General features: G+C 56.8%; 2 protein-coding genes across 2 annotated transcripts; both read right to left on the bottom strand.

Annotated features, from left to right (window-relative positions):
• Positions 1 to 2401: 2401 nt before the first annotated feature.
• On the bottom strand, positions 2402 to 6633 carry PTGER2 (prostaglandin E receptor 2). Its single transcript, XM_066321518.1, has 2 exons — positions 5766 to 6633; positions 2402 to 3036 (listed from the first exon to the last, which is right to left on the bottom strand). Exons 1-2 carry the CDS (start codon positions 6609 to 6611, stop codon positions 2791 to 2793), a joined length of 1092 nt encoding a protein of 363 aa, XP_066177615.1. The 5' UTR covers positions 6612 to 6633; the 3' UTR covers positions 2402 to 2790.
• A 5716-nt stretch (positions 6634 to 12349) lies between these two features.
• PTGDR (prostaglandin D2 receptor) lies at positions 12350 to 16350 on the bottom strand. The gene is made up of 2 exons (XM_066322275.1): positions 15450 to 16350; positions 12350 to 12963 (listed from the first exon to the last, which is right to left on the bottom strand). The coding sequence occupies exons 1-2, from the start codon at positions 16263 to 16265 to the stop codon at positions 12697 to 12699; spliced, it is 1083 nt and encodes a 360-aa protein (XP_066178372.1). The 5' UTR covers positions 16266 to 16350; the 3' UTR covers positions 12350 to 12696.
• Positions 16351 to 18153: the final 1803 nt, after the last annotated feature.

Genomic DNA, 18153 nt, shown 5'->3' with positions numbered 1-18153 from the left:
GCAGACGCTGAGGGAGCTGACGAGTGACAAATTAATTTGCTTTTTCCAAATGCTCCTGCGTAACGTTAATAAGAGCAGCATTTTGTGCAGGCTCGTGGCTCAGGATGCAGGGATTCACAGTCCTCCTTGTCCTCACAGAGCTCTGGTGAAAGCTCTCTTCTCCTTTGGAAGCAGGGAAAGGAGGAGCTTTTGGATTCCAGAGCTTGGGGGCAATCCCTGGCCAACAGGTCATGATGTGTCCTGGCAAAGGGACTCAGGTTAAATGGGTTCCTCTCCTTTCATGCACCAATTTCTGTTCTGTTTTGGCATTCGGTTTGATCAAAATCATTTCCCTGAGCCCTCTTGCCAGGATTGCTGCCCTGATGGTTGGGACAGAGACTCTCCTGCAGCAAAAAGCAGATCCCAAGGGATGGATGCCGAGAGGTTCTCTCCCAGCCCTGCGTTTCCTGATGAGGAGCCACAAACCTCCCAAAAAAACAAGCAGCTGGTCATTAGTGGTCAGCAGAGGAGCTGGGGGCTGGCAGGAGTGAATCCTTGGATTCTGGGAGAATTCTCCCTTTGGGTTGTGCCACGGACCCTGCTGGGTTCTCTTCCCACCCTGTCACATTCCTCTGATCCCTGCAGGATGTGACCTCCTTGCCATTTCCAACATTTTTCCCATTTTTTTCTTAATTTTCTATCTTTTGCACACCAGGCAGACATCCCCTCTGGCTTAGAGGAGAATTAGGCAACTGCTCCTGAAATTCCAGCCTGAGCAACCAGGTCATGACCATCCAGATAAATAAAGCTCAAGGACCCAAGGCTCTTCCCAAAGTTTTTGGCTCCTTTTCCAGCTGAGCACACCCTGAGACATGATGGGACCCCCAAAACTGAGCCCAGAATGTGCTTTTCCACCTGCTGTGTGCATGGATGAGGAAATAATTTGGGAAGTGACAACTGTGCCCTCCAAGTTCTCAAGATGTCAATCCAACCAAATTTGGGTTGGCACCAGGATTAATGACATTCCAGTGGTGTGGGGAGCACCCCAGCTTCCCCCCTACAGCGGGCACATCTGGAAACCCTATCCCTAAAATTCCACACCCCCTCCAAAGCCCCCCCACTGCCAAAAACCCGTTTGAGCAAGAGCAGCCCCTGTCTGACATCTGCCCACGCACATTTGGGAGGCCAGGAAACTTCCTGTGGACATTGGCTGCCTGACAGCAGTGACCTCAATTCTGCCTTTTTTTAGTGTGGGTATTTTTGGGGGTTGTGTTTTGATAACAGGTGGCAGCTTTGTCTGCCTGTAGGATAAGAAGGTTTTAGGGAAGAGCTCAGAGATCAGGGGGATTTCTGTAGCTCTGGTAAAAAAATGTCATTCTACATCTGTAAAACAGAGTTTATTGCCACTTTTTAGGAAATTGGAGGCACCCACTTCCCCCTGCCAGCCTCTCCTGCTGCCCTCTCCCCCCATTCCCGCGGTTTCATCCCACATCCGACACTTCCTCCAGAAGCCAGATCTGCCCTGAGGAGCATCACAAGCACAAACCCACACATGATTCAGCAGGCTCCTTTGAGAGACATTTATTATTTAAATAATAACTCTTTTATTTGTTTTTCACATCACCTCGACTCACAAACCATGGAAAAGCCCCAAATCTCAGCACCTTTGGGCTCCCTGAGCAGACCTGCAGCTCCCAAATGGGGCTCCACACTCAGAATAGCACAAATGCCACTGGCTGTGTTGGATGCTGCTCAAATGGGAGCCACAAGAAAATTCCTACTGGCAGTGGCCTCGGGATGTGGAGCTGGATGCTCCTCATCCTGGCGGGAACAATCCTGGAGTCCCAAAGAGCAAGAGGGATCCCAAAAAATAAAATAGTGGTGTTGAAGGATGCTGCCCAGCAAGGCAGCATTGATGACCTGGATGGTTTTGCAGTTGGTTTTTTGCTTTTATTGGGGTTTTTGGGGGGTTTTATTTTAAATAAGTATTTGGCCCAAATCAAGGACAAACCCCAACCCCACCAGCAGCACCACCCTGGATGTGGGTGAAGCTCACGGCTGTGACCACTCCCTGGGCAGGCTGTTTATTCCCTCTGTTGGGTCTTGCAAAAATCACGGGGCAAAGGGAATTTCCAAATGGGTGCTGAGGAGGGGCTGCTCTGCTCCATCACAGTGCCAGGAAGTGCCAAAATCTGGCTTTTTTAGTATCGTGGTTCTCCTCAGGGACCCACCAGCGCCTAAAATCTCAGGGGTGTGGGACAGACAGAGAGACAGACATGAGAACACAGACCTGCCCCTGAAAAAGTGCATTTCTTTAGGCAACCAGCCTAAAAAAAGAGGGAATTTTTTTAGGATACACTGCTCCCTTCCTCTCCTTCCCAATCCTTATGGATCTGGGGGAACAGATCCTTACGGAATCTGGGTGCTTGCAGCCACCCAGCCCCATCTCCAGGAGCTGTAGCCCTGCCCACATCCTCAAAAAAACCAGGGAGACCTTGCTGGGAAGCACACCAAGCAGGAATCTCTGCTTCCCAACACGCCCCAGCCATGTGGTTACAACAAAGCCTCCCAATCTTCACCCCCAACAGGGCTGAGCCCTTTTCTAGGAGGGACCAGCCCTAAAGGGCGACAGCAGCACTCAGGGACTCACCAGCCCTTCCAACCTTGTCCTTTTGTCCCTGTGAGAGGCCGCCGTGGTGACAGGTGACACCTGAGCCACTGCCATCGTGCCCAGGCCGCGGCAGACGCGCCGAGAGCTTCCTCAACACCCTGAGGAGGGAAAATCCTCCGGGAACACCGGCCCAGAGGGATCTAAGGCCCGCAGAGGTCCGTCCGCGCCGGCAGCTTGGTCACCTTGGGGGAGGCGGCGCGGCCGCCCGGGGCCGTGGGGGTGACCTGGCAGCACAGCACCGCCCGCATCAGGCGCAGCACGGAGGGCCGCAGGATGGCGAACACCCAGGGGTCCACGATGGAGTTGATGGACAGGAATCGCAGCGCCAGCAGGTCCCACTCGTGGTCGGCCTCTTCCCTGGTGAACTTGTTCACGTAGGCGCGGATCTGCGAAGGCAGGGAGAGGGTCGGGTAGGGAAAGAGCTTAAAAATCATCTCGGTCCACCCCTCGCTGCCATCTCACTATCCCAGGTTCATCCAAGCCCCATCCAGCTTGGCCTGGAACACTTCCAGCCACAGCTGCTCTGGACAACCTGTATCAGGAAAGAATTTTTCCCCCCAGTGTCCCATCTAAACCTCACAGGAAAGAATTTTTCCCCAGTATCCCATCTAAAGCTCCTCTCTGACAGTCTGAATCCATTTCTCCCTCATCCTGTCACTCCAGGCCCTTGTAAAGAGCCTCTCTCTGCATGTCTACACAACATGTGCATGGTTACAATCAAAGGACCTGAAGGGAAGAAAGCAGTTATTCATCCTTTTGTTGTATAGGAACCCATTACAACATGGGGAAAAGACCCACTATTACAAAGGGGAGTAAAATAGAAGTGGATTTTTAATTAGAATAATGTACTATATTTAAGTCTAAGTTAAGTTTTCTTTCCTATAGTTCCTTTCAAGAACTGGAAGGTCATAATTAGGTGACCCCAAATCCTTTTCTTTTCCAGGATGACAAATCCCAATTCCCCTAGCCTTTCCTCACAGCACAGCTGCTCCATCCCTTTAATCAACTTGGTGCCTCCTCCGGACTCACTCCAACAGTTCCAGGTCCTTCCTGGGCTGGAAGGATCACAGAGCTGGACACAGCACTGCGCTGGGGTCTCACAACCAGGGAGAAATAATCCCGGGCCTGAGCCCCCAGGCAGCTCTTTTGGGGCCATTTGGGCTGTCACAGCAAATTTGCTGACTCCATGGGTTTAAATGAACTTTAAACGACAGCCAGCCACATGCTACGCTTTGTTCAGAGCCACAGTTAAACCTGTGGCTGCTAGAGGAAGTGGTATCTCTCACCTTGGGACCACACAGGAGAAATAAACGTGGGAGACAAGAGAGGACAAGGGGTGCTGGACCTCGCCGGTCCTTCCTGCGACTGCCGACTCATCACAGCCCGCGGGGCTTCCTGGAAGGGTGACTCAGCACTCCTTACTCATTCGGGTCACCCACCACCCCCTCGTCGGGGGTGGGGAGATGCTTTGGATGGGGATGGGCAGCAGAAGCATCTCTCCCCTGCCCGGGATCCACCGGGTACCACCCCGCATTGGTACACCCACCCGCGGTGGCCGCACGTGGCATTTCCAAGCTCTGGTGTGTTTTGGGAAGCTCTGGTGTGTTTTGGGAAGGAATTCGTGGCCTGATTGGGTTCATGTGCCTGGACTGCTCCTTGGGAGGAGCTGTGGGCAGCTGGGGACAGGAGAGAAAGTATCACCCGAAGGAGGCAGCTGGGTTTGAGCCGCTGCCAAAGCACAGCCCCACATGGGAGCCAGGCGATGGGAAAAGGGAAGCTGGCTCTGGATAAGGTTATATCTGCCACCACAGGGCCCATGGGATCCTGGCCAGGGCTGCTTTCCCAGCCCCTCTGCCCCAAGCACACTCACAGGGCCCTGCCCACGTGTCCCCACCAAGGGGTTCCACTTTGGGCTGACCACAGCGGCCAAGGCAGGGCTTTTCTGGGACACAGGAAGAGCTGTCCATCATGTGCAGGCTCATGGTCAGGAGCTGAAGTGTCTCTCAGGGCATTGAGATGCTCACGAGCATCTGCACATTATTCCTTTGTCCTAAAACCCTTGCTCAGCTGTAACCTGTGGTTATTTCCACCCCCCTTAGGAAAAGCAAGGGAGCATGAATGGCAGGTAGAGTCTTTTTAACACCAAGAGTATATGAAATGAGCACTGGCTGTGCTGCCAGCCTTGGTGGGGTCACTTTTAATGGGACCAAACTGACCTCCTGCACTGGGGGGGCTCACACACCCAGGCAGGGACCGGAGGTGCTCCAGAGCCATTGATGCTTCTGGTGGAAAAACACTTGGGTGGATAAAAAGTGGCCCTTGGGAGGGGAGAGCCCAGACAGCCAGGGGACTCACTCTCCCCGCTTCCTCACATGGCTGTTTTGATCCTGGACCTCTACTGGAAGCCTCGTGCATGGATGGGGCACGGGATGTGGGCATTTCCCTTGGGATAACACGTGCTATGGCTGCTGTTCCCAGAAATCTCCCATCTCTGTGCCTGTGCCTCCGTGCTGTTACAGAGGAGTAGAAACTGCTGCATAAGGTGGGTGCAGCTTCCCTCCACCTCCAGCTCCATCTGCAGAAGTCTGGGATAACTCATCCTGCCCAGCACAGATATCCACTGCCTCCAGCCCAGGGCAGCTCCTTCATCCCGTGTCTAGAAGTGGAATTGGTTGTTTTGCCATCCCTCACACCTCCACCATGAGTTCCTGGATCCTGGGAATCGCAGCAATGTTGGGTGGTCCAGGGGACCCCCAGCCTGTCCCTGCCTGAGCCACATGGCCTGGCCTGGGAGCCTCTGTGGGGTAGGAGGGCACCTCTGCTCCTGTCACACCATCCTCCTGCCATCCTGTCCTCCTGCCCCCCGTGATCCTGACCTCCCATCCTCCTCCTGCCACTGGTGATACAGGGAGTGATTCCCTCTCTCCCCAGGTGATGTGCAAATTGCCAAGCTCATGCCCGAGCTGGGCTCTGCCAAGCTTTGGGAACAGCAAAGCTTTGACCTCACCCCTCGAGGTTTGGCCAGCAGAGTTGGGGGAAGCTTTATCAAGGCCAGGAGACAAATGTGGGCGCTGGGGAGAGAGACCCCACCCCGGGGACAGACAGCGACACTCACCGTGAAGGGCAGGGAGCAGATGACGAAGGTGATGGTCATGATGGAGAGCAGCAGGAGGTGGTCGATCTCCTCGGCCATGGAGAACATGCGGCGGCCGCAGCCGGTGGAGGCGCGGGGCTGCTCCGGGGGCGTCACCCGGCGCGTCCTCTGCCCGCGGCGGTGCATGCGGGCCAGGTTCACGATGACGCTCAGGTTGCAGAGCAGCACGGCCAGGATGAGGAAGAGGAGCAGGGTGGCGTAGAGGAGCGAGAAGGTGACGTTCAGCTCCGCCACCTCCCCAGCGCTCTGGTGGGGACCCAGATGCATCTGGATGAAGCACCAGGTGCCGGGGCAGTACTGGACGTAGCGCCCGAAGCCCACCAGCGGCAGCGAGCAGAAGGCGGCCGAGAAGGTGTAGATGGCCGGCAGGGCCACCAGGCCCGTGCGGGGGCTCAGGAAACGCTCGTAGAAGTAGGGTCGCCCCAGGGCCAGGCAGCGCTCCAGCGCCATGGTGAAGAGGATGAGCATGGTGGCGAGGCCGAAGAAGCTCATGGCGAAGCCGAAGTAGAGGCAGATGTGCCCTCCGCGGGCCAGGGCGGTGAGGGTGAGGTTGCGGTGGTAGGAAGCCAGCACCAAGGGGCTGACGGAGCAGGTGCCCAGCAGGTCGGTGACCACCAGGGCCAGCACCAGGACGTGGAACAGCGCGGGCGGGCGCTGCCGGTGCCAGCGGCGGCCGCGCAGGAGCAGCCCCAGAGCCAGGAGGTTGCCCAGGAGTCCGGCCGAGAACATGAGCGCGCTGACCAGCGGGCGAGCCCCGGCCGGCAGCGCTGCCCCGTCGAGCCCGCACGCCCGGCTCGTCCCGTTCATCCCGCGCCGCCGCCGCCGCACGCCCGACTGCGCCACCGCCCCCGGCACCGGCACCGGCGCCGCCCGCCCCGACGGCACCGCCCCGCCCGCCGCCCCCGGCACCGCCCCGGGCCCCGGCACCGCCCCGGGCCCGCGGCACCGCGCTCACAGCCTTGGAAGGAGCGGGGGCGGGGGACGCGCACGGGCCGACCCTGGCCGGACTGAGAGTCCCGGTTCTGGTCCGGGAGACCGGGACACGGCCGGTCCCGGTGCGGTCCGACAGTCCCGGTACCGGTCTGGGAGCCGCGCACACACACAGTACTGGTACCGGTCTGGGAGCCCCGGTGCCGGGCCGGGAGTGCTGGGGCGGCCCCGGGGTCGCTGGGACAGTCCCCGATCTGACCCAGCCCGGCTCCGGCAAGCCCAGCCCCGCGGCCCGACCGGGAGCGTCTCTTACGATCAGCCCCGATGTCGGTCCAGGAGCCCCGGTGCGGCTTCGAGAGTCCCTCGTATGACTGACCCCGGTGCCGGTCCAAGAACCCGGTGCTGCTTTGAGAGCCCTGAGGCACGGCCAGTCCCCGTGCCAGAGCAGGAGCAGCTCTCACGGCCAGTCCCGGCACAGCTCCAGGAGACCTGGTGCCGGTCCAGGAGTCTCAGTGCCGGCCTGGGATCCCTCCCACGGCCAATCTCGGTACAGGTCCTGGAGTCACACTCTGTCCCAGGAATCCCAGTGCTGGTCCAGCAGCTCCTCACACGGGCAGGGATTCCCAGAGGTGCTCTGGGAGCCCTGAGGCACGGCCAGCCTCGGTTGGCTCCAGAGCCCCAAGTCGCTCTGAGCCCAGGGTCCTAGATGAGCCCAGGCTGTGCAGGAGAATTCCCACAGCTCCAGAAGAACCCATGGAGAACTCCCTGCCCCATGGCTGGCAGTGTGCCATGTCCCCATTGTCCCCTTCTCCTTCATGTCATCAGAGGTCCCCAGCGGGGTGCAGCCTGTCTGGCTGTGACCTTAAAGCCCATCCAGTCCCACTCTCTGCCATGGGCAGGGACGCCTTCCACTATCCCAGGGTGCTCCAAAGCTCATCCAGCCTGGAACACATCCAGGGATGGGAAATCCACATGCTCGATCCCAGTGGCCTCAGATGCTCTCTCCATCCTCTAGGACACTAGCCCTCACTCAAGCTGCCTTTATTTAAGCAGTTGGTGTTTTGCTTCCAAAACGCCTCAAAGATAGAAAATCTTTTCCCTCCTGTGGTTCTGGGGCTGTTCCAACAGCTGTTAACAAATTAATTTTTAATTTACTCTGTACACCTGGTTCCCCTGTAGCATGGACACAGCAGGTTGCAGACACATGGGTAGGTTTGGCTGTTACATTTAAAACCACGGTTTTGTAACAGGAACTTCATAAAGGAAATTCGGGGCACAGCAAACTTGAGGGCTGGGCGAGCTGCGGTTTGTGACAGCAGCACCTCCATTTCTGAGAGGCCACTCTGAGTCCTGGCTCTGCTTTTTCTTTCTCACACAGCTCAAAGGTCTCGTCAGCATGGTGGGGAGGATGAGCTGAGTGTAAGGTGGCCAAGCCACAGCTCTAGCTCTGTTCCCACAGTCAAAGCAGTGGGTGAGGCAGAGGGGACAGTGTGTCAGCCATCTCACTTCCCCTCAGCAAAGGTGAGCCAGGAAAACACATCCCAGGAATTCTTTTAACCCTGCAGAGCATCAAATCCCATCTGCTGGTGGGAGCCATCCTGTTTGATTCCACAGAGTTGGGTGGCACCCTGGCCCGTACAGCTTGCCTTTGTGCCACCCACAAATTCAGCTGAGGCTGAACCCTGTCCTGATCCCTCCAGGCAGCTGCAGTCTGCCCACCCAAGAGAAGTCCCCAGACCTTTTCCAAGCAGCAGGCACCCCCGCAGGGTGCTGCTCAAAAGCTTTTCCCAGCCTCCCGCTCCTTTCTGGCATTCCGTGTCACAGCTCAGGAAGGGGTTTTGGCTTCTTCTGGAGCTCATTTTCCTGGCAGCTAATGGAGCCTTAAATACCCTTCTGGGGCTTCAGGCTTCTCCACTGACAGTTGTCTCTGATGGGATTTTTTTCTGCAATAATAGGAAAATTGCTGGGCTTTTGTTTCTTCATTCCCCCTTTCGGAGCACAAAACCAGGAACAGACTGCTTGGTACAATCTGTCCTGCCTTGGGAAGTGTTTGTTTTCTTCCCTTTGCTTCCATGTTTAGCTCGTGTCTTGCCCTAGCGAGGGCCATATCAAATCCCAGAATTATTTAAGTTGGAAAAGTCCTCTAAGATATCGAGTCCAACCATTCCCCTAGCACTGCCAAAGTCAGCACTGACCAGTGTCCCCAAGTGCCACATCCACGCAGCTTTTAAGTCCCTCCAGGGATGGGGACTCCACCACTGCCCTGGGCAGCTGTGCCAATGAAGAGATTGTCTCCGATATCCAATCCAAACATCCCCTGGTGCAACTTGGGGTCATTTCCTCTTGTCCTCCTGTCCCTGTTCCCTGGGAGCAGAGCGCGACCCCCCCGGCTGTCCCCTCCTGTCAGGGACTTGTGCAGAGCCACAAGGTCCCCCCTGAGCCTCCTTTTCTCCAGGCTCAGCCCCTTTCCCAGCTCCCTCAGCCTCTCCTGGTGCTCTAGACCCTTCCCCAGCTCCGTTCCCTTCTCTGGTCACACTCCAGCACCTCATACACCCTCTCAAGGTTTGTTGGCATTGTTTTCCCTAAAAGAAAATTTCCAGGCTTGGCCCAATTGGAGAAAACACTCTGGGCTTGTAGGAAAATTTCATTAAATTCACAGAGAGGACCCAGCCTCTGAAGTTTGCTGCCTGTGGTTAGGGAGAGTGTTGGGATCCTGCTCCATCCCTGGTGGATTTTAAAGGATGGCTCTGGCACCAGGGACATGGAGTCCAGCCCTCCTGTTTATGATGAGTGGATTTCATCCCCTTTTAACCGAATCCCCATCCTGAGTTGTGTTTAACAAATCCTGACAACACTTCCAAAGCCTTCTCATCCTTTATCTCGTGTTCCAGTGCTTCCATCAGCCTCACTCCCCATCCTGGGAAAGCAGGCAGGTCCAGGTTTTGGTGCCTTGTCTTGTTATCCTGTACCAGCACCTGGGTGCATGGGTTAAAAAATAAATGAAGCCACTCCTGGGTTGGCAGGGGCTCCTGGCAGCCCTGGCACAGCTGCCTGCCCAGGCACGTGTCTCCCTGCTTCCAGAATAGCTGAAAAATGCAGGCAGGCAATAAAAAAAAAAAAAATTAAAAAAACCCAACAGGCTCTTTGAAAGAACGAAACAATTTGTCGGGAAATGAGCTTGAGCGAAGTTGTGCCTGGATTTCGTGAGCTGAAAAAAAAAAACAACCCACCCCACACTGAGAGTGATTTATATCCAGGAAAGGAGCGGGATGCAGGGAGAGGTGATGCTGGTAACAGCAGAGACAACGTGGGACAGGGCAGCTGGCAGTGCTGGAGGGTGACAGGGACATAAAAGAGCCCCCAAAAGAGCATCGCTGGCGGGGAGCTCCAGCCTGGAGCTGAGCAGCGTCTCTTTATTGCCTCCATTAAGCCTCAGGTCCATCCCTTTGGGAACGGCTGGCACAGGAGCGGTCTGGCACGGAGGTGTCCCGAGGGGAATGACTGAGCAGTGCGGGAGCCTGGGGGGAGGATGTGATCAGGGACGGCTCCACAGCCTCTCTCCCCTCCTCAGCTGGAGCTCCCTGAGCTTTTTTGGTTCCTATTTAGCAACATTCCGAACCAACCCTCGCCTTGTCGGGATTTTTCATTTCAATCCTTATTTGATTTATGTATTTTTTTTCCCTTTTATTTTGATGGTTCTCAGACTTAGTAAGGAGGGGATCTAAGTTTTGACATAACTCCTGGAAGCCCCAAACTGCACGTGTTGAGGCACTTAAAAATAGGGTGCCCAAGGGACCAGCGTGGGGTGGAGGACACCCGTGGCCTCCCGGCTCCTCGTGCTCGGCCAGGCAGGAGCCCGGCCCTGGCTGGGGACGTGCTGCCATCTCTGGCGAGGACGGTGACACGGCAGCTCGGCCCTGGGAACACCCGGGAGCCAGGATTTATCCGCCCTGGCTGCAGCCCCAAGTGCAAACCTCGCTGGCTGCAGCCCCGGCTTGGCTCGCCCGCAGGCAGCAGCGGCTGGCTGGAGACTCCAAGTCTGTTCCCACAGCAGGTAGGACACCAGGAAGGGCAGAACCCCGATTAAAAGTGCTGCCCAAGCCAGAGAAGCATGTCAAGGTCACTGGGAAATGTGTGGTTCCAGCCAAGGAGCAGGGAAGCTGCAGGGATGGGGAGGTCATTCATGGCTCCATGATTTATCTCCTGAGATGATAAAATCATGGATGGGTCAGTGATGTGGTGTTTGCTTCATCTTGGAGCTCAGGTAGAGTCTGGTTTTGTACCTTAATCAAGAACCTGGTTTGGTTTGTGTCACTTTAATTACTGATTTCCATGGATCGTGGTTGCCCTGGGATCTAAACACACACATGATGGGGCAGGGACTTTTCCTGGGGCAAGGCCTCTCCAGGAGTGAATCCTCAGAGGCATCGGAGGCAGGTGATTCCCTGCACACCCAGAGCACCCTCAGCTCCTGTTAATGCTGGATCCATGGTCTTGGAAATGTTATCCCACCTCAATGAACACTCCATGGTTCTACATTGCTGAACACAGTTCCTGCTCCATCTGTCTTTAGTGGAGCACGAATCTGTTTGAGGGAGGAGATCCCAGCTTAGGGGAGAAAACAACAAAGTTTTCCGGGGCTGTTATCTCATCCGGCTGGGGCAGAACAGATCCCGGGAATGCCACGGAGCAGGCTCGGAGCTGTTGACTCTGCAGCCCCACGTGAGCCATCTCCAAGTCGATACCATGCCAGTAACATGAAACCAATCCATGAACCAACCCTCATTTCCTTCTTTCTCCTCGGAAAAAAAGAAAAAAAAAACAAACCCAAGGAGAGGCACCGAGCCGGCAGCTCTCAGGTGCCCCCAATACATCCCCAAACACAACTCTGCCCTTTTCTCCAGCTGGGAGAGAAACAGCCAGAGCCAACCCCAGCAGGTCACCTCCAAAAAGCTCCAAGATATTGTTCCTTCAAAAACAGAATGTGTTTGACACCAAGAGTAAACATCACGTGAGAACACGGCAGGAACACGGCTACACCTTGCAAGGCTTAGCTAAACAAAGGAGAGAAATACTCTCTGTCTCCTCCAAGGGCACTAAACAGTTGGTCATCATAATTTTTTTTGGCCTAAATGGTCACTTGAGGCAAAAATTAAATCCAGTTAATACGTGTGGTGGAGCGGAAATGGATCTTCCATTAAAACAATCACTCTCTTGCACGCTTGTGCATCCCAGGCTCTGTGTTCTCTCAATTACTGCCCTCATTAAGGCTCAGGACAGTCATAAATACTGAATTTAAGTAATTACAGTGGAACAGGTACGGCTGGGGAACATAAATGCAACATCAGGGCTTGGAGTTCTCCAGAGAAGAGCGAGATAAAGGCGGATTAACCACAGCCCTGCCCCTGGGATTAGGGAAGATCGTGGGCAGGGATGGAGGGTGTGCCAGGGAGGGATTCCACCTTCATCCAGCTCCTCCTCACACCAGCAACTGCTGCTCAAATTTCTGAGTCCTTCACCCAGTCTGGGGCCACCCCAACCCAGCTCTGGATAAACCCCCTTGGCCTGGAATGGGATCACGCACAGGACAAGGTGATGAAAACGCTGATCCACTTTTATTCCACGGGGACACAGCCACACTTCTCCTCCCTATACGTCCCCACTGCCCTGTACCACACTCCAAATCCCTCCTGCCTTCCTGGAGCCGGGCGCTCCCCAAACCCTCCGCAAAACCGCTCGGAATATTCCCAAATCCCCGGGGAGCCCCGCCCCGACTCCTCTCCGGGGCCAAACACGGCCTGGGGAGGGGACAGAAACCCTTTCACAGCGCCCCTTGCAGCCAGCTGGACGCTGTCCCCGCCTTGCCACCGCCCTGGGACGCTCCAGGGCAGGGATGCGGGGCCGAAGGCTCGCTCCTCATCCTCGCCGGCAGCCGCCGGCCTCCGCAGCCAACTCTCCGCTCTCAGGGGACGCCGAGGTGCGGCGGGTCTGTCCTGCGCCAGCCCGGGGGACAGAACTGGCCGTCCCCGGGAGGGCTGGAGCCGTTCAGGGAGGCTCTGCGGGAGCCGAGGCGGCGGCAGACGCGGCGCACGAAGCCGCGGAAGACGGAGGTGCGGAAGATGATGAACACCCAGGGGTCCACGATGGAGTTGACGGAGAGGAAGCGCAGCGCGGTCAGGTCGGCGTTCTCGTTGAAGTCAGCGGCAAAGGCTCCCATGTACGCCCGGATCTAGAAAAAAAAAACCAAAAACAAAAAAACAAAACCCAAACCAAAACAAACCAAACCAAAACAAACAAACAACAAAACAAAACAAAATAAAACAAAAACAAAAATAAAACCAAACCAAAACAAAACAAAAAGCAGGGAAATGGGAGAAAGTTAGGGAAGGGCAAGGAAATAGGGGGAAATTAAGGGAGGTCTTGCTAGGGTGGGGGTAGAAATATTCCCGTGGATGTTTTAACCCCTCAGTGTTCCCATGAATGGCATCAGGGTCTGTTGTGGGTTGTGGATCCAGCTGGGAGTGGGGCTGGATCATGGATGACCGTGTCCTCATCCTATCAGGACAAGGATGTTCGAGCTGGAAATGTGGTCCCATTGACCGGGATTTTTTCATGGATGAAGGAATCATCCAGCCTCGGCAGGTGGTGCTCTGTCCGCGAGGCTTGGGCAACCCCCCTTGTGCCGCCCTCCTCGCCATGGGAATTGGAATTGGCATCCATTGGATAACTCAGCAGGGATCCATCCTGACTGAGGATCTCTGGGGTGGTCACAAAACCAGGAAGAGCCCAGGGCTGCTGGTGGCTGACACCTCATGGTTTGATTCCAGAGGTGTCAGAGGTGACAGGAAGAGGATGTGGAAATTGTCACCAAAGGCAGTGGCAGCCACCCATGCACACCTCCCATCCTGATTTTGGGGTGGCCCTGCCTGTGGCACCAGCTCTGCCTGCAGAGGGTGATGGAAAGGTGGAACTGCAGGATCCAGGCCCAGGAATGGGGGAGAAAGGGGCCAGCAAGGGCTCTCTGCTGCCGAAGGTCCCCCATCTCTGAGGGAGGATTTCAGGGATAATTTAGTGAGGTTCAAAGGGAGCTGGATCTGCCCAGCAGCTTTGGGACATGGGGGTGGGAATGGGGGGTTATTGAAGGGTCTGATGGGATGGGAATGGGGGTTTATTGAGGGGTCTGATGCAATGAACTGACACCCCCCTCCCAAACTTCAAACCCCTCAGGGGCAGCCTCAGAGGAACGGAGGGATGGTGATGGGGTGTGAGGTGGGTGTTATTCCAACGAAGTTAAAGCAGCAAACTGATCCCTGGGATGGGGTGGGAGACACTCAGATGGGACTGAAATAATAACCTGACCCCTCCAACACCTCTGGGACAGAGTGGTGATGATTGAGGGGGTTGTTTCAGGGGGTCAAAACAATGACCTGACCCCTGGGGATGTGGTGCTGGGATTGGGTATTCCAGGGAGGGGGCAATGGAATGACCCTCCCCAGGACAGAGTGGTGGGCCTAATTTTACAAGGAAGTTTGAGCAATGAATGAACCCCCAGGACAGGGTGGTGGAGTTGTTGTGGTTATTCCAAGAGGATTAAACAATGAATTAAATAAGTCCCCCCATCCCAGGATGGGTGTTGGATGTTATCCCATGGGAGTTAAAGCATCAGTCAGATCCCTGGGACAGGGTGGGGGACACCTGAGGACACCTGAGAGGCGGGGACCAAGTCATTACGTGACACTGCCCCCAGTACCTTTGGCACACAGTGGTGCTGCTGCGGGGTTATTGCATGAGGGTTAAAGGATAACCTTTGATTTAAATATATCTAATTAATTTAATGAATTGAAATAAATTGACTGCTGATGTGGTGCTTGTGTTGAGGGTGGGCAACCTCCCAGAATGGGATAGTGGAGCCAGTGGGGACTTATTCCAAGGGGATTAAACCTGATGCTTGAAGAGGATCCTAGAGGGTGGCAGGTGTGGGTTGCTCACAGGGGATTAAAGCAGTGAACCCCCCTGGAACCTCCAGGAGTGGGTGGTGGCTCCAGAGTTTATTCCAAGGGGCCAAAACAACCCCTGACCCCTGGGAGTGGGTGGAGACAATGGGGGGTTATTCCAAGAAGTTTTAGGCAGTGATCTGGTCCCTGTGGGGACCAGGGGAGGTTTTAGAAGGAGCCAAAGTCTTGGCCCTTAGGAGCTGGTAGTGGCGTCAGGGTTTATCCCAAAATCAGTGCTCTGACACCCCCAGGACTGAGTGGTGCTGGTTTTGGGGATATTCCAGGGTGCTTTAACAACGGCCTGACCCCCGTGGACAGGGTGGGAGACTATTCCAAGGGGCCCAAATCATCAGTCCAACCTCCCTGTGACAGGATAGAGCTAAGAAAGGATATTTTTCCAAATGGATTAATGCAACGACCATCTCCTGGGACACAGGGTGATGGGAATTTGAGGGGGGCCAAAGCAACCACCCACATTCTCAGGGGCAGAGGCTAGTTTTGGGGATATTCCAGGGTGCTTTAACAATGGCCTGACCCCCATGGACAGGGTGAGGGACTCTTCCAATGGGGCCAAATCATCAATTCAACCTCCCTGTGGCTGAGAAAAGGATATTTTCCAAGGGGTTTCACGGTGAGGGACCAAAGGGGACCAAATCAACCAGCCACACGCTCGGGGACAAGAGGATTTTCCCGGGGGCAAGGCGGCAGTGGGATTACTCACGATGAGCGGCAGGGAGCAGACGGTGAAGAGGACGGTCATGAGCCCCAGCAGGACGAGGTGATCGAGCTCCTCCATGCGCGGGGCAGCGGCGGGGGCCGGCCCGCGGCGGGGCTGCCTGCGGGCCATGCCGTACAGGTGCCGCATGCTGCTCACGTTGCAAGCCACGATGGCCAACACCAACAAGCCCATCAGGCTGGCATAGAGCACGGGGAAGCCCAGCTGGCGTGGGCCACCCCCTGCCATCCGGATGAAGCACCAGGTGCCCGGGCAATACTGCATGGGAGCCCCAAACCCCAGCAGGGGCAGCGCGCAGAAGAGCGCGCACAGCCCCGCGGCCGCCGGCCCCAGCGCGGCACCCAGGCGGCGGGTCAGGTGCCGCCGGTAGAAGTAGGGGTGGCCCAGGGAAAGCCAACACTCCAGCGCCATGGCCAGCAGCAGCAGGGTGGGGGCCAGCCCGAAGAAAGCCATGAGGAAGGCGAAGAGCTGGCACAGCACCCCCGGCTCGTCCTCGCCGCGGCCCCCCGGCCCCAGCTCGCTGAGGCTGCGGTTGTAGGCGTAGGCTGCCAGCACGATGGGGCTCAGCAGGCACTTGCCCAGCAGGTCGGTGACCGCCAGCCCGCTGACCAGCACGTAGAACGCCGACACTCTCGGAGGGCGGCCCCCGGGCGAGCGGGAACGCCGCCGGTGCTGGCCCAGCAGCAGCAGCGCCAACACGTTCCCCAAAAGCCCGGCGGCGAACAGCACCGAGCTGGGCACGGCCGACTGTCCGCTCTCGATGTAGCGGCTGCTGCGGCAGCGGTAACCCTCGGTCTCCATCGGGATGGGCTCAGAGGGATGCCCCGCTCCGCCTCGGGATGCCCCGCGCTGCACCAGCGTGCGAGAAATGTCCCCCAGCGCGCCGGGATGGGATAAAATCCCGCACTGGGATGATGTCCTGAAGCGCGCCGGGATGGGATGGGATGAGATGGGATGGGTGTCCCGCACCGGGATGCGATGGGATGGATGGATAGATGGATCGCACCAGGATACGGTGGGATGGATGGATCGCACCGCACCGCGCCGCGGCTGCCGGAGGCGACTGTCCCGGCGGGGCGGGTGGCCCCCGCCGCGGAGAGAGGGAGGAGGAGGAGGAGGCGCAGTGCAAGCGGGCACGGCCCCTGGGACAGCCCCTTCTCGCCGCCCGGCCCGCCCCAGCTGTCGGAGCTCGGCTGCGGGGCGGGGGGTTTGCGCTGCTCCCCCGGGGGAACCGAGGCTCCCGGGAAAAGGGAGGGGAAGGGGCCGGGGGTGAGTGCCGGGAGTGAGGGGCTCTGGGGTGAGACACGAGAGGGGAGGGAGCTGGAGCTGAGCCCTCCGGGCGTGGGGGGTGCGGGAAAGGGAACGGGGCTGAGCGCCGGGGGGGCTGTGGGTGCGGGAGTTGGGTCCAAGCACGATGGAGGAGTTACGGGGACTGAGCCCCTGGAGGGCTGACAGGGCCGAGGGATGAGGCTGAGCCCCCGAGGTGACAGGGAAGGGGGCTGGGGCTGGTTCCCTGAGGGTATCACAGCACAGAAGCCGACTTGATGCCGTGAAAAAAATGTCCCCTGGGCAGGAAGGTGGGAATGGGATGGTCTTTCAGATCCCTTCCAACCCAAGCAATTCTGGGATTCTATGATGTTTCAACCTGAGCAGGTGCCACATCTACCTGCAGCCCATCCCACAGGTGTGGGGACCCCCAGCCCCTGGCAGTGCTGCTCTGTCCCACCAGCAGACTCCGGGAGAAGCCCCCAGAGCTTCTTCCAGGAAAGGCAGTTCCGACCGCAGCAACGCGGCTGCAAAACACACACAAAGCAGCTTGCAGGATGCATGTGATGATGAATAAGCACGAAACCGTGCCCGTCTGCTTTCAGACCACTTTTCTCTGCTCTGGATGAGTGTACAAGAAGCACAGGGAAGTTATCAAGATGACAGCAGGGGTGGGAAAGGAGATTTGAGGGGCCAGACACCAGCATGGCAAGTTTTAGTGATAGAACGGAGTTCTTTCAGCTGATGATTCCTCCAGCAGTGAGGGCAGGGACTGTTTGTGGCACTGCAAGTGAAAGTCCCTGGTCCGGAAGAAATCAAGATAAAACTCAGCAGCTCAACTCTCACCCACGGTTGGTGTTGAAGTGCTGCCCTCATTAGGGCTGAGCGTGAACCCAGAGGCTGCTTCCTGTCTGGGGCCTGGGGGAGGGGAAATTCAGCCTGCCCTGGGGAGCAATCCGAATGATATCCTCCAAAACAGCTCCTGGAAAACACCCACTGCCTTCCTTAGCTGACCCTGCACTCTGGTCCCACCGACTGCGGTCAGCTCCCTGAGGGAATTCCCAGCAGCAGGGAGTAGGGGGAAGGAAGATGTGGTGGGATCCTGCAGGTTTTTCCCAGGATGAAGATTGGGAAGGAGAACCCAGAACCTCTGGAGAGCTGATTTACCAGGAGCACAATGCGTGTCTGACCCCTGGAGCAATTGGTGCCAGCCCTGCTGTGACGCTGCAAATGACAGGGAGGATGTGCTGGCACAGGGTGCCCAGAGAAGCTGTGGCTCCTCCAAATCCCTGGAAGTGTCCAAGGCCAGGCTGGACGGGGTTTGGAGCAGCCTGGGATAGTGGAAGGTGTCCCTGCCATGGCAGGGGGTGAGAATGAGATGAGCTTTGAGATCTGTTCCAACCCAAACCATTCTGGAATTCTG

Source organism: Sylvia atricapilla, chromosome 6 (assembly GCF_009819655.1).
Source record: "Sylvia atricapilla isolate bSylAtr1 chromosome 6, bSylAtr1.pri, whole genome shotgun sequence".
NCBI classification, from domain to species: domain Eukaryota; kingdom Metazoa; phylum Chordata; class Aves; order Passeriformes; family Sylviidae; genus Sylvia; species Sylvia atricapilla.
The sequence above is the reverse complement of the archived record's forward strand: the minus strand, read 5'-3'. Positions and strand labels throughout refer to the sequence as shown.